Source organism: Theropithecus gelada, chromosome 8 (genome assembly GCF_003255815.1).
Source record: "Theropithecus gelada isolate Dixy chromosome 8, Tgel_1.0, whole genome shotgun sequence".
NCBI classification, from domain to species: Eukaryota; Metazoa; Chordata; class Mammalia; order Primates; family Cercopithecidae; genus Theropithecus; species Theropithecus gelada.
In genome coordinates, this window is record NC_037676.1 from 136,777,490 (window position 1) to 136,804,719 (window position 27,230).

General features: G+C 47.2%; 1 protein-coding gene across 7 annotated transcripts in view; it reads right to left on the bottom strand.

Moving 5' to 3' along the window:
* Positions 1-27,230, bottom strand: part of ZFAT (zinc finger and AT-hook domain containing) — a 231,570-nt gene that overhangs the window by 6,552 nt on the left and 197,788 nt on the right. For 6 of the 7 annotated variants that reach the window (XR_003120881.1, XM_025394837.1, XM_025394842.1 and 3 more), the window contains one exon: positions 25,162-25,292. The exons of the other annotated variant lie outside the window; for it this stretch is intronic. Coding sequence is in view for 5 of the 6 variants with exons in the window: in XM_025394837.1 (XP_025250622.1) it covers positions 25,162-25,292 (131 nt within the window). In the remaining variant the exon portion in view is untranslated. The remainder of the gene's footprint in view (positions 1-25,161; positions 25,293-27,230) is intronic. 7 annotated transcript variants of the gene reach the window in all.

Consider the following 27,230-nt stretch of genomic DNA (forward strand, 5'->3'; position numbering starts at 1 on the left):
TGGCGGGAGCCCCCCAGATGATGTGAAAGTAGGGAAGACGGTGCACTGTCTACGGAGGAGAGTCCCTTTCGGCTCCAAAAGTCCCAAAGGTCTAATCACCTTATTCTACAGAAGGGAAGTCAAGGCTCAGAGAAAATAAACTGCCCAGGGCCACATTGTTGGAAATAGAGCACAGATTTTTTGACTTCTGGTCTGCAAAATTCCCCAGCCTGAACGAGGCAACTTCACAACAAGCCACAAAGCACTTTGGTCACTGGAAGAACATAGCCAGAATGTCCAGCATGGCACCTGGGCAAAGAAGAACGCCAAGTAGATTTTCCCTGGAATAATAATATTATTTATAATAGTCGTAATGATTATTATTATTTTGAGACAAGGTCTCACCCTGTCACCCAGGCTGGAGTAAAGTGATGCAATCACAGCTCACTGCAGCCTCAAACTCCTAGACTTAAGAGTTCCTCCCGCCTCAGCTTCCAGAGTAGCTGGGAACATCCCTGGATGAACGAAGAAAGCAGTAAACACACAATGCTGATGACGATGGAGACATTATCATCTGGACAGACCTAGGGCTCGGAGATTACAATCTGGAATAATAAGAAGTGCTTGTTGTGGATCAGGTGCTGTGTGAAGAGTTTACGTGTATTAGGTACTTAGTCTTCACAGTACCCTAAGAAGTCTTAGTGTCTCAGCTTTAGAGGAGGGGAGACGCTGGGGAGGATGACAAGCTGCCCTGGGGGGCTCTGGGGAGCGTCCTAGGGAGTTACATAGTTGCTTCCCCTCTGCTCCCCCAGGCCTCTGAGCCTGATGGTCGCAGCAGCCAGGCCACTGTGCACAGCTCTGGGCGTGGCCAAGCAGGAGGCTGCAGTGTCAGAGTCCACGCAATCTTCTTGATTCTCCCACTGGCCTCCTGCATTTGACCCTAGCACAGTCTTTTTTCATACCTCTCTTTCCTCTCTAATGAGAAGGCACTGATGGACTCCTCTGTCAAAGTACCCTCTGCCTGGGAAAGATGTTCTCAAAAACGCCTGGAGGCTGGCTGAAGCAGGGAGGACACCCCCTCCTCACCTGACACTGATGGGGAAGTGTCTTGCCGAACAGGAAGATTGTGGGGAAGGCAGCGGCCCACAAGGACACTTGACATTAGTGTATAACCTGGCCGAGAGCCTCTGAAACCCAATCCCCTAACATAGGTCCTTCTGTGTCAGAGGCTGCACCAACACCCCTCCCCAGGACATTGAAACAGCCCCAGGACACATTCAAGGACATCAAAATATGACTAACAAAGACTCATTAAGAGGAGAAAGAGCTGCATCTTATGGCTGAATCCCACAGAGGCGGCAACGAGAAAGGGAAAATGTTCTTATAGCTGGGTATTTAAAGTAACAATTTTTAAAACTGCTGGTAGAAAAAGATAAACACCACAAATTGGCATCACAGCTTTCAAAACACAGTGCGGAGAACCTCCTGGGGCGCGAGTTCCCCACGTGCCTGTGCAGAGGGGCTCGGGCCTCCTGCCTGTTCCTTCATGACAGGGTATTGGAATTTCCAGGGTTTTATCAGACCACGCAAAAACTACCAAATTATTTGAACTTAGCTCCCAACACACAAATAAGTGAAGAATAAAGGAATTTAAAATAAAACCCCTGATGGCCCTAAAATGAAAAACCACAATGACAGTGGGATGGCATCAGTTAACCTCTTACTGGGTTTGTATCCCTTTGAAACAAAGCTGCCGCCAGTGCAGCTGCCTTTAGATGCTGCCCACATTCCCAGTGCCCTCCCACAAGCCTGTGCCCTCCGTCAGGCACTGGGGGGAAGACGAACTGCCTTCACTTCGAGAATTCCAGCTGGGGGTCTCTTTAGGACAGGAATCATCCTTTATGTTTTTCAGGGGAAAGAAACTCCACCGTCATCTCTGCCACCATCACCACCACCACCAGGAGGTTGTTTTGCTTCAGGCATCCTTCATGTTTCAAATCCATTTTTAAATAAATTGAATCAGGTCCCTATTTATTAAACCATGTCTTGGAGAACAGCCCTCTCGCAGATGTCATTAATGTCCTTGAAAGGGAAGGCACCTGGGGCTGTGGCTCAGGAAATGAACAGATAAGCCACAATTTCTTCTCCTCTTGTTGGCACTCCTATTGTTCTCAGGATCAGTTCTCAGAACCTGCTGGGAGGCAGCCCCAGATCCAGATCCGGCCTTCCGGGCTTCAGGGGAGGCGGACAGAACACAGAAAGCCACCAGGAGAACACAGCCACTGTCAAGACCATCACCACAGAGAATGCAGTGAGCACCATGATGAGCAGGACTTGATGAGATCAGGCATGGGAGAGGCAGTGATGCAGACAGGAGCCAGTCGAAGGCTAGATGCAGGCAGTGTGCACAGGGGTGAGGGGCGTGTGTGAGGGTTTGCTATGTACACATGCATGCCTGTGTGCAGGAACATGGGCGTGCATGTGTGTATATGTGTGTTCATGTGTGTATCGGTGTGTGCAGGTGTGTGTCCATGTGTGCATATGTACATGTGCATGTATATGGGTCTGTATGTGTCCATATATTTGCACATGTCTACGTGGATATCCATGCGTATGTGGAGGTTTATGGTTGTGTGTGTACATGAATATTGTGCACATACGTGGATGTGATATGTGTGTGTACATGCACGTGGGTATGGGCATGGCTTTGTGTCTGTTGCTACAATAGGGTATCTCCATCTTTAAATCTCAACAAAGGCCTAATAAGTAGAAGAAATCTCTCCTCGCTCACGCTTCCTTTCCTTCTTTCTCTTCTGTGGCCTGTGACACTACTTGCCCCCTGGTTTACAGTCACTTCTCATAATGACCTGAACAGGTCGGCCCCTCCCAGTTTACAGAGTGTTTGTGGATCCCATACCTCCTGTAATTCTCATGGAGCCCTGAGGAAGGCAGGGTAGAGGGGATTCCCATCACATCCCTTTGAGAAGGCGGCGTGGCTCAGAGAGTTGATGTGAGCCCTCAGCTAGTAACAGGTGATTCTGGAATTTGAAACCAAGTCAAAAACCTCCAAAGCCCACAGCCTTCTCTATAATATTCACGGCTTCCTGTAACCTTCAAAACAAAGTGCAAGCTCCCCTGTTGGACAGGCAAGGCCCTCCCTGCCTGACTCCCTCCCCCACACTCAATTTTGGTTACTGAACATACATGCTCTCTCGCCTCTGAACTTCCAACTGTGCTGGTCCACCATCTTTTCCCAAAGATCCCTTCTTGCCCTTGAGAACTCAGGTCCACGCCCTCTCCTCCAGGAGGCTCCGCCAGTGCCCCCTTACAACGCTGTGCTGACTCCTGTTATATACCAGCGGCACTGGATCCCAGCTAGCACTTTATGCTGCTCTGAGGAGGCGCGACCTGTCATGCTCTCCCTCACCTTCCCCGCACAAGGGTGACAGTGAATGCTGCTTCTCCAATGAATCACTGGGATAAAGAGTGCAGAGTGGGGGTCTAGCTCAAATCACCACCAGATGAGGCACAGCTGAAGAGGAGGGAAGACACCCCACCAGGACCTGACCTCCGTATTGAGCAACCACAGGAATAAGAGTTAGTTAGAGAGCGAATGCCGAAAACCCCAAGCAGGGCAGCTCAGGCACTGCGGTTCCAGTTCCAGGGGGACGTCTAAAGAAGAGTGGAGGTCTGACTTCGGGAGGGCCCTCATGGCCTAGATGCTGCTCAGTGGGGCCTTCGTACAGGTAAACAGCACCCCCATGCTGAGCATTCGGCGGCCCTTTCTTTGCTAATGAAGTTGGCAGATAGACAGGTTGGTTTTCTGGGGCCAGAAGTGACTGAGAAAGCAGAAGATGGATAGAAAACAAGGCTAACATGGGGAACAGGTGTGAAAGGCCAGTGCTTGTGCTGAGCTGCTAGACTGGAAAGCTGTCACTTTTCTTGGGTGAAGTTAGAAACGTGCAGTTACATAACATCAGCACCTGATTTGCAAGACGAATCGAGGTGGCCTCTGTGTTTAGACACCGTTAAGAGGTGGGCCATTTGTTGAATAAGCCATCTCTGAAAGCCACCCACTCTCTGCTTTGCAGTGTCACATCTCTCATGTGCTCAATTCCCATATATACTTCAGATAACTTCTGGCCTCTCTCTTCTGTCTGTCCACTGAGAATTTAGCATGTGTCAGATGCTCTGGTGGAGGCTGGAAACAGAACCATAGGCCAGACACAGTCCCTGCCCCCAACAGGCTGCAGTCCAGGGGAGAAAAGGACAGGGGGCTTGTCCTGGGTTGCCAGGCTCGGGGGAAGGTGGGGTGGGAAGCAGCCAGTGGCCAGGAATGGTTTCCTGAAGATGATGGTCCTGGTCTGGAACACTGTGGGATTCCTGAAGAATGGGAGGAGGTATAAAGAGATGGGGAAAAACACCAGGCAGAAGAAAGGGTGTAGTAACAGCCCAAGGGCTGGACAGATGCAATGAAATTCAGTATAGCCAGAGCACAGAACAAGATGCAGTGAAATTCAGTATAGCCAGAGCACAGACCAAGATGCAGTGAAATTCAGTAGAGCCACAGCACAGAACAAGTGGCAGGGGGAGGGTGTATGGAGGGGGAACAGATGAAACAAAGAGGAAAGAAAAAAGACTAGAGAGACCATCAGGACCCAGATCATGCAGGATCTTACAGGAATTTTAGTTTTACTCTAAAATTAATTGGAGCCTCTCTATTAGACAGCAGAGACCTGATCAGACCCCCACGCTCACTCCCCTGAGGTGTAGGAGGGGCTATGCGGAAGAGGAAGCAGAAAGCCTGGAGGCAGGGAGAACGGGGACAGCCCGGTATCCTGTGAAGAGGACGGGCCAGAACATGGCAAGAGGGTGTAGTGATGGGGACCGGCAGAGGAGCCTCTATAGTCTATCTGAGCTGTGCCCATCCTCCTCAACCCCTTCTAGGAGGCTCTTAGGCCCAGTGCTCCCCTGGGCTGCCCTCTTCCGGAGTGCAGTGACTGCCACCCTGGCCCAGCCCAACCCTCACAGCTCAGTCTGCTGCTTGCTCAGCCTCTGCAGCCTCCAGCCCTCCCTTGCTCCTCTCCTGGGCCATTTTCTTCACTTGCCCCACAGTGCAGCTCCCTCCTCAGCGTCCTCCCTGCTCCCTGGCTGCTCCCTCTCCATCACTGCCGCATCTGTCTCCGCTTTCGGACCTCTAAGTGGCACAGGGCCTCAGAGTTCCGCCCCAGGAGGCTCTTCTCTCTCCACATCCCCTCCTTCCATCATCTCAGCCAGGCTCATGGCTTCAAATACTGACTTCAGGCTGACAACTCCCAAATGTATGTCTAGACCAAACCCTTCCCCTGAAATTCAAATGTGCATAGCATATTTCCTACTACACATATCCACGTGGGTGTCAAATAGTCATTTCTAAGTTAACGAAGCCAAAATGGAACTAGTCACTTTCTGCCAACCCAACCTGCTCCTCCCTCCTCTGTCCTCTTCTTGGTAGAAGGCACCACCATCCACCCTCTTCTCAAACCAAAAGGCTTAGGCATCAGCCCAGACTCTGCTCTCACACACACTCCACGTCCAAAGCATTGCGGGACCAGTCGGCTCCACCATGAAATGCAGGCCAGAGCGCTCCAGTCCTCCCCTCCCCACAGGGCTAGCCCGGCCAGGCCATGCTGTTTCTCACTCTAGGTCTGACCACAAGAGCCCTTAAGCAACTTCTTAGTTATGTGGATCAGCACAAAAGTCTGTGCCTCAGTTTACCACCTAATGTCACACACACAGATGGGAGACACAGAATCTGAGAGTAGACATGTGAAAGAGATGCAGGGGTTTGAGGTGGCACCAAGATCGAGGTGAGTGAATGGTGAGCACGGCCACTGTAAAGGCAGCTTGGAGTACACCGAAAAGAGGGACAAAGTCCCATCCCAATCTCTTCCAACTGCCATCGGCTTCAGACCTCCCCTGGAGCCCATGCCTGGGCTCAACCATGAAGAGGACTAAAGACTCATCAGTCAATATTCCAAGAAGGCTGACCAGTTCTAGAAAAAAAAAATGGCTGGGGTACTTGGAGATATCTGACCTAGAAAACAGAAGATGCAGGGCCCAAAAGATGCCCTGTGCCTTCAAATACACAAGGGGCCGTCACATGAGGGGCCATCAGATGTACTGCTGGTTCTGGCGGGGGCCAGGGCTGACAGAGAGGCTACAGAATACAGGGGGCTGCTGTCTGGAATGGACATAACCAACTCCCCGTTGCTAAAGTTACAAAAATAGCTGCTCCAAGACCATCGTGCTGGATTCTTCCTCAGGATGGACACTGGAATTCACAGGAGAGTCTACCCTTTACCCCTTCCTGGTAAAGTCCATAAAGCAGGAATTCCCACCCTTTCAGAAGTCTGAGAGGCAAGTCCTGCCTCCCCGCCGCCCTCTCACATACCTCCCTCAGAGGCCTGGAGAGGAAACGCAAGCCGCTGGCTTGGCCTCCTGTCTGCCCTGCTGTCCTCCCCCTGCCTAGAGCTCTCCTCCTCCACCATGCCTGAAGCCAGCGCACCTCAGTGGCAGAACCCTCCGTCCCTGTAGAGATCTTTCTGAAAGCTGCAGGTGTGGGCAACAATGCGTCAGGATGTCCCTCACAACCAATAATTGTTCTGTTCTCACCATGACTTCCAAATTGTTCCCCCAAACAGTCACAAGGGTAAAAATAAACAATAGCAACAACCTTATTTATGATGCTCTGAACCTAGAACCTAACTGTTTCCTGTATAAACACAGAGTAGAGTCTGAGTGCTGCATTCTTCTAGAAACACAACTGCTGTTTCCAGCGGGGGAAGACTGCACTTCATTTTCTTTAGGAAAGTCCTGCAGCATCAGCAATGCTGCTCACACGAGCGGCCTCACCCTCAAGCCACAACGTGCTCTCAGCCTGTGCCTGCGGCTGGTGCACCCAGAGTGGACACTATGCTTAGGAGAAGGCACCTGACCACATCGTAAGGTTTATTATTATTATTGTTATTATTATTATTATATTATACTTTAAGTTCTAGGGTACATGTGCACAACATGCAGGTTTGTTACATATGTATACATGTGCCATGTTGGTGTGCTGCACCCATTAACTCGTCATTTACATTAGGTATATCTCCTAATGTTATTCCTTCCCCCGTCCCCTCCCCACAATAGGACCCAGTGTGTGATGTTCCCCTTCCTGTGTCCAAGTGATCTCATTGTTCAATTCCCACCTATGAGTGAGAACATGCAGTATGTGGTTTTCTGTTCTTGTGACAGTTTGCTTAGAATGAAGGTTTCCAGCTGCATCCATGTCCCTGCAAAGGACACGAACTCATCCTTTTTTATGGCTGCATAGTATTCCATGGTGTGTATGTGCCACATTTTCTTAATCCAGTCTGTCACTGATGGACATTTGGGTTGATTCCAAGTCTTTGCTATTGTGAATAGTGCTGCAATAAACATACGTGTGCATGTGTCTTTATAGCAGCATGACTTATAATCCTTTGGGTATATACCCAGTAATGGGATGGCTGGGTCAAATGGTATTTCTAGTTCTAGATCCTCGAGGAATCACCACACTGTTTTCCACAATGGTTGAACTAGTTTACAGTCCCACCAACAGTGTAAAAGTGTTCCTATTTCTCCACATCCTCTCCAGCACCTGTTGCTTCCTGATTTTTTAATGATTGCCATTCTAACTGGTGTGAGATGGTATCTCATTGTGGTTTTGATTTGAATTTCTCTGATGGCGAGTGATGATGAGCACTTTTTCATGTGTCTGTTGGCTATATGAATGTTTTCTTTTGAGAAGTGTCTGCTCATATCCTTTGCCCACTTTTTGATGGGGTTGTTTTTTCTTGTAAATTTGTTTGAGTTCTTTATAGGTTCTGGATATTAGCTCTTTGTCAGATGAGTAGATTGCAAAAATTTTCTCCCATTCTGTAGGTTGCCTGTTCACTCTGATGGTAGTTTCTTTTGCTGTGCAGAAGCTCTTTAGTTGAATTAGATCCCATTTGTCAATTTTGGCTTCTGTTGCCATTGCTTTTGGTGTTTTAGACATGAAGTCCTTGCCCATGCCTATGTCTTGAATGGTATTACTTAAGTTTTCTTCTAGGGTTTTTATGGTTTTAGGTCTAACATTTAAGTCGCTAATCCACTTTGAATTAATTTTCGTATAAGGAGTAAGGAAAGGGTTCAGTTTCCTGACCACATCGTTATGTTTTTATTTCATTTTCTCATTGTTGCTTTAACAAATTACTAGAAATTTAGCAGCTTAAAACAACACAAATGTATCATCTTTCAGTTCTAGAGTTCAGAAGTTTGAAATGGGTCTCACTGAGCTGAAATCAACACTTCAGCAGGGCTGTGTTCCCGGCTGGAGACCTTAGGAGAGAATCTACCTCCTTGGCTTTTCCAGCTTCTAAAGGCCCCTGCACTCCTTGGCTTGTGGCCTGCTTCCATCTTCAAAGCCAACAACATTTGGTGGAGTCTTTCTTATGATGTCATCACTCTGGTTCTGACCCTACTGCCTTCCTCTTCCCTGTTTAAGGACACGTGTGATCACAGTAAGCCCATGTGCATAATCCAGGATAATCTCCCTATCTTGGATTCAGCTAATTAGCAACCTTAATTCCCGCCTGCCATGTAAAACCTAGCATATTTGCAGGTTCTGGGGATGAGGACGTGGACATCTCTGGGGCACCACTGTCCTGCCTACCACTATATCTTGGTATTGTCATGTCTGAATATTAAAATGCTCAATTTCTTATTATTTTATTATTAATAACTTTCCACTTACTTCTCGTTATTTCAGTTAGGACACTAGAGTTTTTTGTTGCTGCTGTTTGTTTTTAAGTCACGCATGTGTAGGAATGTACTCATTTCAAGAGAGTAAAAGGAGTGTTATAAGGTAGTCATTATTCAGTGGGAGTCCTGGGTCCATCGGGTTGAGACTCCATGTGCTACGGGCAAGCAACTGCCCTTCTAGGAAGAGCTGCCCTGCTGTTGCCCAGCCCTGCCTGTGACTAGATGGCTCAACTGGTCTCCAATTCCTCTTCCTCTCCTGTTGTTCTCATTACCATCTGATTCACTCATGTCTTGTTTCTCAGATGCTTTCATACCTCAAGAACAAAGGAAGGGGTGCAATTCATTATTTCCTCCCAAACGGCTAACATCTTCTACGGTCCCTTCCACTCAGAAATTCACAGACTCCATGTTATTGTTAGAATTAGAGGACTGCAGACAAAAATCCAAATACAACCCAACAACAAGAATGAAAAAAGAACACTGCAGTCGATTCTTGCAGGTAGAATATTCCCCTGTGTGTGTTGAAGCTCTGGGGAAGGAGCCTTATTTTTTCCGGTGATTAGGGTTTCACTCACTGCTTAAATTATAACCAAGCAATAGCTTCCTTTTCATTCTCAAAAGGGGGACTGGCAGCACCATTTTACAAGGTTAACAAGCAAGCACATTTGCTTTCACAACCCTAGGTGAGGAATGGAGCTGTGTAAGTCAGAAACAAAGGGAAACAGCAAACACAATCCTGAATTTATAGACGAAAGAAAAGGCATAAATGAATGTGGTTTGTAAAAAACGTCATAAATTGCTAACTCCAGAAATACATACCTATACAGGACAAAAATAAGGGTATTCTGAGGGGGCATTATGTGCAAGAAACTTGTGGAAATATCAGAAGATATTCACAGGCAGGAAGAAACCACTCCATACATCAATGGAGATTTAAAGCCTTTTAAGCAGGAAAGAAAGCACAGGCAGTGAGGAAGGCCATGATTTGTTCCACTGTCAGGCTAGACACCTTTCATGGAGGAAGACAGGGTAATGCTGCGTCTCCACCCTATTTTTCTCTTGGTTGTAAGTAGACAGCACACACATTTTCTTTCCTGAAAGTATAAATCCCATGCACAGTCCAAAGCCTAAGTTGTAAAGGCAGCTTGCTAACAGCAGTCACCACCCATCTCCTGTGTCAACGGGGTCTCTGCAACACTGAGACTCCACTATCGCCAAGACAGCTGCAACCCTGTTTCCTAAGCCCCAGGTACTGGAGAGCTCTGCTGCCACCTGCAATACGGACTTGTCCACCAGGTCCCTGGGCCTGAGGGGAACGGGAAGGGCCAGCTCTCTTCATTGAGAGAGAAGGACCTTGGAAACAGGAAGAGAGGAGCAATGCAGGCTTCTTGACCTCAGCGCTGTAAGAAGAGGATGAATAGGTTCCCATACTGGCCAAACCAACTCAGTGGGCAACAGAAAGAGGGTGCCCATGACTAGAGCATCCTGTACCTCTTGCATGTCTTGGCAGTCTAGGCGTAGCTTAGTTTGGTCTGAATAATCATTTGACTAGAAAAGGAAACCTTCTCTCATAAATTGTGGGAAGCTAGAGAGATCCACATGGTAGAGAGAGTGTGTGGGAAAGAAAAGAGACAGGTGCATGAGGTGCAACACTCATGACTGCTCCTGGATGCCGGCCCTCCCTGGAGGAAGTGTCTGCTGCCCCCTCCCCTCCCCAGCTAAGCCAAGCTCCCAGGCACTTAAGCTGCTGCCCGTTTGCTTCACACATCCCCTCCACACCATCATGCCATAGCCACAGGGCACCCAGCTTATAGCAGGCGTTCAATAAACACTGAATTGAATTATTCAAATGTGGACCCCAGGAGATATTTCAAAGCTGTGCTGAAACAGTTCAGAGCAGATTCACCATGAAAGGGAAGGAGGCAGGCAGAGCTTCTCCCTCCTCACAAATATCTTTTGATATTTAGACACATTTTTTATGCATAATACTTGACTTCCTTCACCTTTAAGCATGCATACACTGAATCTCTATTTGATTTAGTGCCAGGCCTGGCGTGGCAGCTCTACAGCATTGCCTGGTCCTCACACAGGGAGCACTCTCTTCCCTACACATTCTCCTCTCTCCATACCCCTGTCTGGTGATCCCAGAACAGCTGTGCAGCTGTTGGGGTTGGGCAAACATTTCAGATTTTTTCTCACCCAAGTCCCCTCCACTGTACTTTAGGATTAGTTTCCTTTGTACATTTCCACCTACCTGACTTTCACAAAATCACCCGTGTGACCATCCTTGCAGGCCCCAGCCTTTCTCATTGCTGGTGGCTCTGTCAACCTGAAGGGCAGGTGCTCGATAAAGCTACGGGGATGGGATCGATCCTCTGCCCTTTCGTGGGCCACCTCGAGGACGCTGTCTTGGTGCCTGCTGGGGAAGGGCTTGGCTTCTTTCCCCAGCTGACGCATACTCTTCTCCCCGTAATTAAGCAATCTGCTTCCACTAGCAGTTTCTTTCCCAGTACTTTAACATGAGTGACCTGAAGCCTCCACAGAGACCCAACAGGGCCTTGCTGGTAACCGAGCAGAGAAGGAAAACGGAGCTGGCAGGACCCAGGTCGTATTCCTCCCTGGACAACCACAGAGCGACATCCCTTGCCCAAGGTAGAAAAACCAAACTTCCCAGAATAAAGTGGTTTTTTGTTTGTTTGTTTAAAATATGTTTATCATAACAAAACACAAACCATTTAAATCACTCATCAGACTTATCGAGGTAAGTTCATTAGTAGCAAGCAGATCTAAGAACAGAGAAAGAAACTGGCTATCTCTTCTTACTCTGAGCACCAGTGAAGCTTGGACATTCACCCTACTGGTGTTGACATGACAGTCTCAGATCTTATGCTGAAACCCCAGAGAGACACCAGCTCCTGCTCTTCGAATCCACATGACCCACATACTTCTCTCTCAGAGTAGGAAGATCTACTTAATTCAACTTAATTCAACTCTCTTTTGGCCTAGTCATAAGTCCCTCTCACACAGAACCACCTCCTACCCAGCTCCTCTTACCTTGGGCAATGCTCTCAGCTCAGGCTGCTGTCACAAAGCAGCACAAGTTGAGTGACTCCTAAGCAACAGCAATCTATCTCTTACAGTTCTGGCGGCTAGAAGTCTGAGATCAGGGAGCCAGCATGGTTAGGTTACAGTGCAGGCCCCCCTTCCAAGGGCAGATTATTGACCTGTAATTGTATTCTGACATGCTAGAAAGAGAGATCAAGCTCTCTCCCCTCTTATTAAGGCACTTGTCCTATTCATGGGGCTCCACCCGCATGACCTAATCACCTCCCAAAGAACCCACCTCCAAATACCATCATTTTGGGAATCAGATTGCAATCATATGAACTTAGGGGAGAACATGAACATTTGGTCCATCATAATGCCTCCCCCAGGGCCTCCTCTAAGGGAATTACTCACAATGACTCAACAACTGGAGTTTGTAAGGGGTCAAATGATTCTGAGCCACAATCATGTTAATTTGTATAACCTATGTGTTTACCTCCCTGGACCAAGCAACAAGCTCTGCCATGAGAGGTAGCATCTGGCACAGTGTGGTGGCTCACACCTGTAATCCCAACACTTCAGGAGGCCAAGGCAGGCAGATCACTTGAGCACAGTAGCTCGAGACCAGCCTGTGCAACATGGTGAAATCCTGTCTCTAGAAAAAATACAAAAATTAGCCAGGCACAGTGGTTCACACCTGTGGTCCCAGCTACTATGGAGGCTGGAGTGGGAGGATCACTTGAGTTGGGGAGGTTGAGGCTGCAGTGACCCATAATCATGCCACTATACTCCAGCCTTGGTGACAGAGTGAGACCCTGTCTCAAAAAAAAAGAAAAAAGAAAAGGTGGTGTCTTATCCACCCTGGACTCCTGATGCCAAGCACAGAGCCTAGACAATACCACATCAGCACTCACCGGCTAAATGGAAGCGACCAGAAGCAGAAATGGCTGTGGCTGAATTCTACATGCACAGTGAGAGGTAAGGAGCTATGCTGTTTCCATGATCACAGGAGCTAAGATTTATTGACCCAGCCATGTGCCAGGCACAGGGCCAGTGGCTTCATCTTGCATAATTAGGTGTAATGCATACAACAGCCCCTTGGAGTAAGTTCCATGATCTTCCCATTATACAGATGGGGAAACACAAGTTCAAAGGAGAGAAGTATTTTGTCCAAGGTCACACACTATTATGTGACAGATCCAGGGTTCCAGCCCAAGCAGTCTGGCTGTCTTTCAGCCCCTTGCTACACCACTGGCTGTGCCAAGGGCTCCTCCATCCACTGTGACATGAGCTGGGGTGACTCCCATGAAATGGGCTTCTCCAGAGATACCCCCTTGTGCTGTCCATCCGGGGCAGGGGGACTCTGTCCCAGAGGCCTGCATCTCCTGTGGTAGGGTATGCACTGCCAGCCTGGAGAGCATGAGGCTGCTCAGCACAAGTCACACCCAGGGCAACTGTGCCCCACTAGCTCAGCTTCCCGACATCTGATCTGGCGTTCATGGTTTTGAATGCCTATGAAGCCTCTAAAATGTACCAGGCCCTGAGCCAAGTGCTAGAGATCCCAGAGATGGGTGAGACCAAATTGTCACCTGCTCTCATGGAGCTTCCAGTTTGCTGGGGGGAGAAGCCATGGGTATCAACCACACTACATATGGTCTGTGATACAGTTCCTAAGACCTGTGACGGGGTGAGGGAGGGAACTCCTCCTCCGCGGCCCCATCTTCACCACTGCCTGGAGAGGGAGGACAGCTTCTGCCCCTCTGAAAGTATTCCCTTCCTAATTGCGCCCTCAGGGCAGGAAGGACCTGACAATCCGAGAGCTGAAGCTGACCACAGGGTCTAACCTGATGTGTCCTAATGGGCGGGGTTATCCTGACATGCAGGGACCCCCCGTAGGTCGTGCTCCTTCTTGGAGTGTTCGCTTTTATGCAGAAGCAGCTGCTCCCGGATCTTGCGCCTCCCACGGTCAGCACGGGTGGGGTGGGTCTTCTTGAAACATCCCACCATGAAGCAAGAAGGAAAATGGAGGGAGAAAGGCGGCCACCTTGCTGTTGGGCCTTGTGGGCCATGGAGAGCTGCTATTCTAAGTTTACTGGAGACTTTCTGAGTTATTGGAGGATTTTAAAGTAAGGGTTACTGTGATGTAATGATACTTCTAAAAGATCACTCTGGCTTCTATGTGAAAACTGGATCTCAGAGAAGCAGGATGGAAAGACAAGAGCATCCTCTGTAAGCCAGGGGAGGGGGACTGACAGCTGAGAACAGGCTTCTAAAATTCTAATGTGCAGGATGCCCCCGCTGCTGGTTACACACAGAGCCTGATTTGGGAGGGGTGCGGTGAAGCCAGGGACTCTGCATTTCTCACAAGCCCCCTGATGCTGACACCGCTGGCCCGGGGACCACATTTTGGGTAGCAAGGGCTTAAATGAAGGTGGTAGCTGGGAGCCAGACGGACTATTTGAGGCCCCTTATGAAGCAGGAGCCCACCACATGTGCTGACAGGGACTATTTGAGGCCCCTTGTGAAGCAGGAGCCCACCACATGTGCTGACAGGGACTATTTGAGGCCCCTTGTGAAGCAGGAGCCCACCACATGTGCTGACAGGGCAGACGTCCGGTGGGAGAGGCAAGGAGGCAAGAGGGCCTCCCAGATTCTGGCATAGACACTGGAGTGGCCTGGAAGCCCTCCACCAGGTGGGGACACCAGATGGATAGGAGGAGTAGGAAGGAGGGGGACCCCAAGAGTTCTTGTTTCGGGGAATTCCTCTGGCCAGGATTGGAGACTACTGTTCTGGTGAGAATGAAAAACAAGGGCCACCCTGAGGTGCGACAAGTCCACAGAGGACCCACATCATTCTCCTCCATATGTGGGACAGCTCTCGCTCACTCTCGTCAGGGCTATTACAGCCTGGCCTTGGCCCCGAACTTGAACCAGACCAAGTGATCTCAGCCAGCAAGGACTACTTCCCAGGGTGAAGCTGCCTGGAGCAGAGATGTCAATTAAAACCGACCTGCCTTGGCTAAGGACATGGGTCAGGAAACAGGCACCAAGCAAACAGTAATAAACTCAGCAGTATTAAAACTCAAATAAAGTGGGATTCTGCAAATAGCACCAATCAAGGCTGCAGCTTCTTGGGGCATAATCGCAGAAAGATGGGGACTTAGGAAAAGGAAGAAAAGCCAAGTTGAGTAGATGAGCATCCTCCGGTTAGCTAAGGATGGCTTGTATGGGAAAAAGGCATCATAATGAAATACAGAATAACCTTTGTTCTCTATGTTTTCAAACCATTTCTCATATGGCCACAGATACATCATGGGGTTTACTTTTACTTTAAAAATTTCACAAAGAAATGGAATTTTCTGTAACTACTATGGTGTAAGAGAGCTAAGCAAGTAATAAAAGAGCTTTGGGAGAGGGTGCAACGTGGAGTAGCAGCCATCCAAAGTCATACCAGAAGCAGAAGTCTGTGAAAGAAGTTTTCGTTAAGACAAAGAAAAAGAAAAGGTTCAAACAACTACAGGAGAACTAAGAAAGGCCTACAAAGGACAAGAGTCGGCATTAAGTGACAAGGGAGAGTAACCCATTGCCAAGACTGTGAATGAACATTTTGTTTCTGAATCTCCATGCTAAAGGTCACCATTCCGCAACAACACAAAGAACATTCTATAAAGAATGTGAAGTATGAGAACACTTTTAAGAGGCTACCTGCATGTATAATTAGGACCTTCATACAATTAAAGTTGGCAGAGGCCCGGGATCAAATGAATTGCACTGCAGAGTTCATTAGGCAGGAGCCTAACCTCACAGTCAACAAAAGCGTGCAGCTGAAAAGTGGTTGTCATAGCAAGGGCTACGATACAGGGAAAAAAACAAAAGTCATCAGTGAGACTTCAGGATTTTACCAAGATCAAAAGGACTTGGCATTAGAAGATAAAAGTAAAACCTGGATTATAGGTATCTATTAGAAATCCTGAGCATATGCCTAAGAATCTAGTATTAGATCATCTGAGGCCTAAGAAGCACGCTGGGTGCATATGCTCTCGGTCCTGGAGATACGCAACCAATTTGACTGCCCACAGAGGACACATGCAGTTCTCTTGCCTGGGTCTTCCACAGGCATTCGAATCCATCGTGACTCATTACACTACAGAGTCTGCAAGCATGGAGTGGGTGTGACACCCAAATACAATGAAGAATAACAGAAAATACAAGCAGTTATGGCAGATGGAAACTGCTGTTACCATCAATTCTTTTACAATTATACATACTTTTAATCTTCTTGGAATTATTTGATTCCTTAGATGAGCCACAATAACGACAGAAGAAAACTGTTAACAGGAAAGTGGAGTAAATGATACAACTGAAGATGCTAGGGTTCCATTACGGCATGAGAGAATATAGGTCTGCTGTTGTAATGTACAACTCAGCACAGGCAAGATGAAATGAAGTCAAAGGAGGCTTTGAAGGGGAAAGGTGAGAGGAAAGAAAAGAGAAAAGCCAGCCAGTGACTCTCCTTTTATCTGCACTGCAAGAATTGTGTTGAACTTAGGGAGAGACTTGTTTACAGTAGAAGTCAAAAAAGTGCCTCTGTGGGAACAAGAAAAGGAAAATTCCATTAACTCACCAGTTATTTGAGCTTAGAGGGATAACAGAAAAATGGGATGGACTTCATTCAATCCTTTTTGTGGCTAGGATTAGAGAAGAGATCTCACCTCGGTCCCACTTTAAGACAATTCAGATGGCCAGGCTCTCTTACGCCACAATCTGTGAAGAGTTAGAAGAGTATCTTGCACCAATAGGGTTTTTCTGTCAGATCTTTTGCTGTGTAACTACAATCACAGTTGTAGAATAGAGCGCTTGTTTTTAAAAGTAAAAAAAAAATAGATTTTGAAGCCTCATATAAATCACTTTCTAGATCCCCCTCCTCATTATTTCGTCGCAAGTCTTATAAAATGTTCAACATCTGTCCCCCCGACAGGAGGAGGCCGGTCTGAGCATCCCTTCAGGTGGCCCACAGGGCACCAGGCTTCTCTCAAGCCAGAGGCTGCACCCGAGAAGTCCCTTCCGCAGAGTGGCTTCTCCCCACCAGGAGCCCTTGTCCAGATGGGCAGGAGAAAGGGGTCAGGGGACCACATTACTCAGGGCCTTAAATTAAAACATGACAGACTGGACATGCACTTCCTTGCAAACAGGCAACTGGTGTATGTGGTCTCCACTGAAGTAGAGTGCCTTTTCTTGCAAAAAATAATGAACTGCAAATAATAAATAGCAATTCCAACGCTGGGTGGCAACCAACATATGTCTTCCAGCAAGAACTGCTACTTAAGCTCCCTCTCAGACTTCACACTGTATGCTGAGCCCAGGGTGGGAGCTCTGCCTGCTCTTCTCCCAACACTGCCAACCATCACGGGGACCCACCTGAAGGCTGAAGGTGGCAAAGGTGTATAAGCAGTTGGGAGAAGAAGGTGGGGTGATTTGGGCAAAGCTGGGGTTCCTGCTTGGTTTTCTGTTTGTTTCATTTTGATCAGTGGTTAAAGCATGTCGGAGGAGCACTTGGGATTTTGAACAAGATTAAGGCAGAATAATTCTGTGCTGTGCCCGGCTAAGAGCCTGCATGGGGAAGAGGTGGGTGTCCATGGGTCTGAGGCAGTCCAAATTGCTCTTTCCCACTGAGGCCCCATCACACAGTGTGGAAGCGTCCAGCACATTGCAGGGAAAACAACCAACAGAAGAGAGGGGCAACCCCAGGAGGCACTAAAACTGGCAGACAGTGTGTGTGACGCCCCATCCCCACCCCAGGCTCATAAGCCAGGGGCAGCCAACTCCCGGGCTGCAGGGGAAATGCCCCATGTGGACAGAGACACAGGCCTGCCACGTAGCGTGCTGCTAACACTAGTTCCTACTGGACATCTACTCCCATGCGGGCAGTGGCAACAATGGTCTGCTTGCTCATGGCCAGGAGAATTGAGTGGAGTGCTGGCGCTCCATGGGGGACTCCTGGGGGTCAGTGCACCGTGCTGGCACAGTCCTCAGCTGTGACTCTCTCAAAGACACAGGATGGAGCTGATTCCTGAACCCTGAAACAAAACCTCAACTGTGATAGAAATATGGATCTGCCAATGGATGTGTTTTCTGGAAGCTACTAAATCACCATGAAATCTGTCCACCAAAATTGTCTCTGTGAAACTGAGAATTTCACCCTTGAATCAAATAACACCCTTTCACTGACAAAGAGACACTCACACCCCGAAACACATTTGTACATGTGTAATAGTTCATTTTATGTGTCAACTTGACTGGGCCATGGGTGCCCAGATATTTGGTCATACATTATTCTAGGTATGGCTGTGATGGTGTTCTGGGATGTGATTAACATTTAAACTGCAGACTGAATAAAGCAAATGGCCCTCGCTAGTGTGGGTGGGGCCCATCCAATCAGCTGATGGCCTAAATAGAATAAAAAAGTTGACCCTCCCCTTTTGAAAAGGAGGGAATTCTTCCTCCCAATAGCCTTCAAGCTGGGACACTGGTTTTTCCTGCCTTTGATCTCAACCTGAAACACTGGCCCTTCCTGCGTCCCAAGCCTGCAGGCTTTCAAACTGGAGTCACACCATTGGCTCTCCTGGGACTCCAGCCTGCTGACAGCAGACATTGGGATTTGTCAGCTTCCACAGTCACATCAGTCAACTCCTTCTTTTACACACACACATGCACATGCACACAAACACATACACACACCCCTGTGAGTTCTGTTTCTCTGAGCAACTCTGACAAACACAATGTATTTCTTATCAGGTCTCAGTAAAGCAGGAATGGTGACTGAGTCACAGAGAAGCAGGCTTCGCAAAGTGCATGCTGCTCGACAGCCTCACTTGGACGAGATTGTATCAGGTGAGCTCTTATACACAGGGGAATGTCCTGTCCATTCATACATGCACATGGACTGAAAAGCAACTTCTACAATGAACGAATGACTCACACCACTTCACTGGGAGCCCAACTCCCTCCCCCATCCTCAGAGGCTGATACCCCACAATGCCCCAGCACCCCCAGTCTGCTGTTTAGGGTAAACCCTCAGCAGTAAAAACAATACAAAATTTTAAAAACACATAAAACTCAGAAAGACTGAAGATTATCACAAAGGCAAACTGTTCAATCATCCTGACCTTCTTAAAAAGAAGATGCAGTGTCATCATATGGTGTACTTATTACTTAAAACACCCCCAGGGAAAGAAGAAAGGGCATGGTGCAGTAGCTGGCTTGGTGGACCCAGGAACCACAGGCCAAGACAAATGTCAGTGACAGTCTTAGACAGGCACCGATTGTTCTGCTAAATATCAAAGGGCAGGAATGCTCAGTGCAGGTTCACTATTTGCAAAAACCAATAAATTGTCACTTGTTAAAAATGCCAGTGTGACTTCAAGAGGGTAACATAGGTCAGGAAGCCGATGGCAAAAGGACATTATGCCCTAAGATATGCCATAAGGCCACAAACTGTTTGGATTCCCAGTAGGCAGAAGGGAGAGACCAGGCTGAGGTAATTCTGAGGCTTGGAATCCCTGTCCCATGTTACAACCAGGCAAGTCATTACTCTATGCAGGGCCTCTTCCACCACCCCTACCTCTGCCTCCAGTCACCCAGCTGGCACCAGCCACAAGCCCCTGCTCCCACTCTACACTCACAAAGTCTTCCTGCTCAGCACCTGCCCCTACCCCAGACCCAGGTCCATGGGCCCCTGGTGCTCCCCATAGCACTCCTGGGTCCCTGGGCCACCTCCTTGAAGCATTCATCACTCTCGATTGGAACTGCCTGTTTAAGGCCTGCATTTTCCATACGTCTCAGCCAGTTCTGCTTGTTCTTTTGTCCATTGCACTTTTTGCTGCTAACGTACTATTATAATTTACTTATTACATGTGTGTGAATTGGCTATCTACCCCAATTAAAACGTAAGCTTCTCAACCATATCATCCGTCTGATTCGTTCACTGAACTATCCCAAGTGTTGAGAACAGTGTCTGGCTGGTAAAAGCAGCTCAAGGAGTATTTGTTGTATGAAAAAATAAGTCATTTCCCTTGTTAGACCATTTGCCTCTTAAGAGTGGGAACTATCTTAATTCTGTAGCCGATTGGTGGGCACAGTGATGCCCATGGCTCTCAACCAAAGATGTCCACATCCTTATCTTTGAGGCCTGTGAATATGTGGCCTTACATAGTAAAGAAGAATGTGCAGATGTGATCACATTAAGGATCTGGTGATGGAGAAGCCATCCTAGATGGATAGCCCTGGATTATTTGGGTGGGTCCAATGTCATCAGAAGGGCCCTTAAAAAGGGGAGTAGGAAGGCTGGCAATTTGACCCTGGAAGCAGAGGTCAGAGTGAGTGGATGTGAGAACTTAGCCTGCCGTTGCTGGTTCTGGGGATGCAGGAAGGGAGCCTTGGGTCAAGGAGTGCGGGTGGCCTCTAGATGCCAAAAAAGGCAAGAAAGGAATCTTTCCCAGAAACACTAGCTCTCTCGACACCTTGATTTTAGCACAGGAACCACTACAGACTTCTGACCTCCAGAATTGTAAGACAGTATAAGTTTGTGTTGTTTCAAACCATAAATTTGTGGTAATTTGTGGCAGTGGCGATAGGAAATCAACACAACCAGAGAGTGAACACATGGCAGTTGCTCAGTAAATGCCTACTAAATGAGTGCCTGTCAACCATAAATACAGTGTTACTTTGTGTAGGGAAAAGAGAGAGAGATCAGACTGTTACTGTGGCTATGTAGAAAGGGAAGACATAAGAAATTCCACTTTGACCTGTACCTTGAACAATTGCTTTGCTGAGATGCTATTAATTTGTAACTTTGCCCCAGCCACTTTGCCCCAACTTTGAGCTCACAAAAACATGTGTTGTATGGAATCAAGGTTTAAGGGACCTAGGGCTGTGCAGGATGTGCCTTGTTAACAAAATGTTTACAAGCAGTATGCTTGGGAAAAGTCATCGCCATTCTCTAGTCTCAATAAACCAGGGGCATAATGCACTGCGGAAAGCCGCAGGGACCTCTGCCTTGGAAAGCTGGGTATTGTCCACGGTTACTCCCCATGTGATAGTCCGAAATATGTCCTCGTGGGATGGGAAAGATCCGACTGTCCCCCAGCCCAACACCTGTAAAGCGTCTGTGCTGAGGTGGATTAGTAAAAGAGGAAGGCCTCTGTCTCCTGCCTGCCCCTGGGAACTGAAGGTCTCGGTATAAAACTCTATTGTACATCTGTTCGATTCTGAGATAGGAGAAAAACCGCCCTATGGCGGGAGGCGAGACATGTTGGCAGCAATGCTGCTTTGTTATTCTTTACTCCACTGAGATGTTTGGGCGGAGAAAAGCATAAATCTGGCCTACGTGCGCATCCAGGCATAGTACCTCCCCTTGAACTTAATTATGACATAGATTCTTTTGCTCACATGTTTTTGCTGACCTTATTATCACCCTGCTCTCCTACTGCATTCCTCTTGCTGAGACAGTGAAAATAATAATCAATAAAAACTGAGGGAACTCAGAGACCAGTGCCGGTGCAGCCCTTGGTATGCTGAGTGCTGGTCTCCTGGGCCCACTGTTGTTTCTCTATACTTTGTCTCTGTGTCTTATTTCTTTTCTCAGTCTCTTGTCCCACCTAACAAGATATACCCACAGGTGTGGAGGGGCACGCCACCCCTTCGAGTCTAAAATAAAATCCAATCCATAAGAACATCCACGAGTGATTTAAGCCATGAGCCACTGGTGATGACGGTTGCTGTTATTTTCTTCGGTTTTTCTTTTCCTTTAAATAACTAATTTTGACTCAGAGATGCTCATGATAGCATTTCCTGTGCGGCTAGCTGTCTTCCATCTACCTTCTTAGGCAGTTCTATTTATCGAATACAAATTTCCTCCTCGTAAAACCTTAACGCAAGATTTAACAACAATAACAAAAGGAATCACCTTATTTAATGAAAACTGTTAGGTTTAACAAACACACACTTAGTGGCACTCAGGTTCTCACGTGGGCCCTTCTGCCGGGCTGGAAGTGCGGCACGCAAGCGTGATTTTTTCTGAGCGTTTGGAGATGCTCAGGCCCCGTGAATCTATTTTTAATGATGACACTCAAGAAAAGAGAGAAAGTGACGAGAAGTCATTGAAGACACATTTCTGCGTCCAACAGAGAATTTAAATGGCCTCAATTATGGGCAAAATCTTTTCCTTGTCTCTTCAAAGAGCAAGAAGCAAACAGTTTTTTTCCCAGCTCTCTTCTCTCCAACACTGCCAGCCCCACACCAGGCCTGCCATTACTTTCATCCCAGAAGCTAAAAACTCCAAAAGACTTGGGATTAATCACTTTCAGTGATTATTGATGAATTTTGATATATAAGATTTTTTCAGTTAACATTAATAAATCACGAAAATTATAAATAGAGTATATATCTATTTGTTTATATGAGAAATAAATTTTGAAATGTTTAACCCTCCAGAAGCAACTATGTACAATGTAGAATTTGTTTTGTTTTTGGTCTTGTGGAAGACGTATATAAAAGAGATATAAAAAGATCTCAAAACATGCTATCCCATAGTAATTTGAAACATTGTTCTGCAATATAAATCACATACTTTATGATGAGGAATTCTTGCTTTTTTTCTCTCCGGCAATACTGATTTATAGGATACAGCTGAAGAATCAAAACCTCCAACATAGTCAATTCTATTTCATAACACGTATTAAGCAACTACTATGTGTGATGTCTTGGGTTGGAGCAAGAGCAAGCCCCCGATATCAAGGTGCCTCCCACAGGAGGAAAAGCTTTCCTCTTTCCAGCTGGTGCACCAGGGTTCACATGTCAGTGCTTCAGCACAGTTATCAAGCAGGCATAATGTCTTGACTAAAAAATCCTAAGCCAGAGTTTAATTAAAAGAAAAAGGTTGAAACCAATTTTTCTAATAAATACAGCTATATTTCAATTTAAACTATAGGACAATGGAATTCAGAGGGCATCTTTTCACCTGGGAGAGCCTGAAACACTTCATTTCCTTTGCTATAGGAGTGGTGCTTAGCGTCTACCCACCCATCAGTCTGTCCATCCACTCTCCTCTCTGTCATTTATCAAGAGCTGCCTTGAGCGAGGTGCAGGGCCAGGCAGACAAGATAATGGCCAGGACATACACCTTCTTGGGGAACATTTCCAAATGCAGTTCCCCACGACTGTGTTCAACAGCACTCTTTGCTGTGTTTGCAATAAGAAAGAAGATCCTCGGAAGGGCGGCACTCTTTTCTCCTCCTGCAAACACATTTAGCTTGTTGACACTGGTGGTTCTGGATGCTTATCTGCCTCATCCCTTGTTGTGCTGTCAGTCTAATGCCTCGAAGCATATCTAAGCTGTAACCCAAACCCTGTGACCTCGTGTATCACTGCATTGCCTGCGAGGCTCAATAAATCATGTCTCCCAGCAGCAGCAAATCAATCTAGTTCTTAGAAAGAAGACACAAGTCACAATCAGAGGCGCCTTCCTGCACTCTCAAAAGGATTTCACGTGTATGAAACATTCAAATTCCTCCTGATACCATCCCAGAGAGACCCTCCTAAAGCACCAGGTCCAGGTGGGGACTCCACATGTCAAGATGCAATTGGGGAGTTTCGGAAGAGATTCATAAGACAATCTGAAGACGGCAACCTAGTAAACACCAAGAAAAGCTAAAAAGGTACTTAGCCTGGAAGAATATGAATCTTTTCTCAGCCAATGCAGACACCAGATTGCTACAGACTGAAGCATCCCGCTGCTGACTTTCCAGCTCGACTCCTGAGAGAAACCACACTGTGGAGGAGGGATTTTAGGACATGCAATCCAAACATTCATCTAGATATGCTAAGTCTTGTCCGTAGGTCAAGAAACTCAAGAGCTGAAACCGAATATACTTACTAATTCCCCCAGAGAATTACTTGGCCTGAATTTCATGCTTTGCATTGTGCCCTGGGCACACTCAGGGGACAGTTGTGGAGATAGCACTGGGATGTCCCCTCCTGGCTCATCAGGCCACCAAGGACACATCACTCAGGCGTCCCTATGTCAGTGCCTCATTAAGAAATATCTTGTTAGTGCCAGGAAAAGCTAACACCCTTCCTGAATTAACTGTTTAACGCCTCCTTTCTGTTTTCTGTTATACAATTGGGTAACAAATTTAATCAATTTCAGACAACTCTAGTAATACACACCTCTTCCAGGTCTCTCCTCACATGTCAGAGATCTTCCCCAACAACGCTTTACAAAATCATCCCAACCCACACTCCTGGATCCCACTCCTCCCCTGCTTCTCTTGCTTTACTTTTCTCCTGGCACTTGTTCACCATCTGACATCCTTTATGTCATACTGGTTTATTCGTGCTTTATCCTTTTCCCCACTGGAAAGTAACCACCATGATGGCAGACACTGGTTCTCTCCTAGACCCCAGCAACTAGAACTCTGCCTGACAACAGTAGGCACTCAATAAATACCAAATGAGTCAATACAGGAGTGGCTAAATGTGAGAAACTCCATGGTTTGCATTTCCACTTTCTCTGTGAACTTGAACTTTGATTTCAGATTACAAATTTCCCTGGTTTTGATGCATTTACTATTTTGGTTTTCTGTTTTTAAAGTATTTGTGTAAGCCAGCTAAAATCTTTTATAAAATGAAACAACAGGTAGTAGATAGAGAGATAGGTATAAACAGATTAAAAGGATGACCTAATTATCAAACACATTGCATTTTAACAGATGGTAAAGTCTCCACTGAGGACAGAAAAGGAAATGAGCCAAGCAGATAAAGGATTAATTAAGTGGAGTAACCTTTATTCCAAAACTGACCATCTCTTCCTACTAGAGCAGTATCCTGTGTTGATCTGATCAGGTGTTTACTATTTAGGAAGGCCAGTCCACTGGGAAATCCTCCTGGCTTCTCTGGCTACCCCCATGCATCCTACTAGCTCAATTTACTGATGGGGACTTAGGCACTGAGAGCTGTTTTCACCAGAGATGTGTCTCAATGGTCCACATCATGCTCATTCTCACTCTAGGAATCTTTGAAAGAAAATGAACGGAGAGTTTCCAGAATTTTTTTTTAAATATACTATACCTCTCCCCCAAACACCTCCCACATATAGAGCTATTGAAGAAGCACTCCCATGAGATCAGAGGTAGAAAAGAAAAGGTGTGAGACTGACCAATTTCATTCCAAGTTCTACCTCAGGTAAGTTAAAGACTTAGAAACACAGGGAAGAGGAGAGAACCTGACTGTGAGACACACAGGGATGAATACTCACAGGAGGGTCCCTACCTGTTTAACCACAGTCACCGTCCCTGGTGCCATGGCAACCACCGAGGCAAGGGCAGTGGCGTCGTGGGTCTCAGCGCCCAGCTCAATGATCTGCTGCAGGATGTTCACGGCTGTGGGGTCCAGTCGGTCGCCTTAAGAGGAAGAAGCAAAGAGGACACCATTCAGGCCACTGGTGCTGAAGGACATGGAATGCAAAACCAGCCCGTCTGTTCCCTTGGGTGATGCCTTCTCCACAGGATGCATGGGCTCTCTGTAATCGCTCATTTTGACAACAGAAATAATCTGTATGGTGCTTTATAGCTTACAAAGCATTTTCTATAAGAATATCTCAAAACCCTAAGCAACCCTGTGAGGATGGGACATTGAGATGTTATTTGCATTTTGTAGGATCCTCATTTGGGTCACTGAGTCAGTTACATCACAAAGCCAGAACTCGAACCCATGTGCTCTGAGTCCTAACATGCGGACACGTGGCTGCCCTCGAAGCTGAACTCCTGAGAAGTGCCAGCCAGCCCGTTCAGCTGCACACTCAATGAAAGTGTGTGCCAAGAAATTCCACAAGTTATGGGGAAAACATCCAAGGATGTCTCAATTATTCAACCAGTGGGCTTTAGAACTCCAAACCAACTGAAGCTGGGGGTTCTATTTTAACCATCTCTAAAGACGGGATTCTGCATCATCAGGGCAGCTATTTAGTATCCCTGCCTGCTCCCACCATCTGCCAGGCCATCTGCAACCGTCCTGAGCATACCCTGACCCTGATCATTAATTTACTAAAAGAGAAATGACTGCTTGATCTCCACCTTAGCATAATATTTTGCAGGCTCTGCCAACATTTTCATCCTCATGGGCAGCTTTTTGTGGGCCGTGTTCCAATGTGAGTCAATCAATAAGAGATAAGAGAAGGGGAACTCAACGTGTCTCATGCAGAAGGTAGGACAAGCCGGTGGCTGAGGCAGTGGCCAGCTTATATTCACAATGCATCGCCTGGTACTCCCCAAACACATGTCCCTTAAGGGAAATGGTGCAAATGTACCTTGCAGCCAACCACTCTGAACATGCAAGGACAAAAACATTTACCTGTGCAACTTACTGAGGCGAGGTTCTAATTCCGCATCCACAGACTCCCTCAATGACCATTTATCAAACCCTAGGAACTATTGCTCCTGATAAAAATAAAGACAAAGTCCTACCCCTTCCCCCTCACCCCCAACACCTCCCAGGGCACACAGGCTCCTAAGCCAGACTGTAAGCAAATTCTTACAGAACCTGGCAGGTCCCATGTCAGGAGTGCAATTAGGAAACAGTGCAGAAAAGGGGGGTATTCTCAGGAGGTGCAGTCTGAGTACCGCAGATGAGGATGAGTTTGGCAGAAAAACGCTGTGAGGGAGAAGAAACCAGGCCATACCCCAGGGAGCACTGGAGTGTGTGTCCCTTCTGAGAACTGCAGATCTGGCTGAGGGCAGCACAGCCCAGGGGTGGGGTGGCAAGAGACAGTGACACGGCCAGGCAGGAGCCAGAGAAGCTGAACCTGGCCTTTTCAGCTGCAAAGTTAAGAGCTATGAAGAGACATTGGAGGGCCTTAGAAGATGTGAGAGAGTGAATGAGTCTAAGCATCAGCCTGTGTGTGTGTTGGGGGCTGTGTGTGTGCATATGTGCTGTGTGTGTGCTCATAGGGGATGAAGACAGACGGGCTGCATCTTGCAGGTCCTGAGCAATCACTGATGTCACTGGATCATGGAAGGAAACTCAAGTCCTGAAGGAAACTCAAGTTCTGACAGGACCTCAGCGCGGAGAGCCATGTTTAACAGCCTGGGCCTCGACTCTCCCGTCTGCAGAAGTGGAGGCGCTGCCTCCCGAATTCCCTGCAGCTCAGCAGGCAGTGAACACAGCCCTGCCAATTAGTCTTCCCTAAACCAACTGGCCCACAGGAGTTTTCTGTGCAGCTTCCTTACAATCTGGAGTTTGGGGGTTTAAGAACTGGAGAAAAATGGTGTCTTCCTAACTCCTATTTCCTATCACCATTGCATTTCACCTAATGCTTCCTCTTTAACCCAACCTGCTTGACC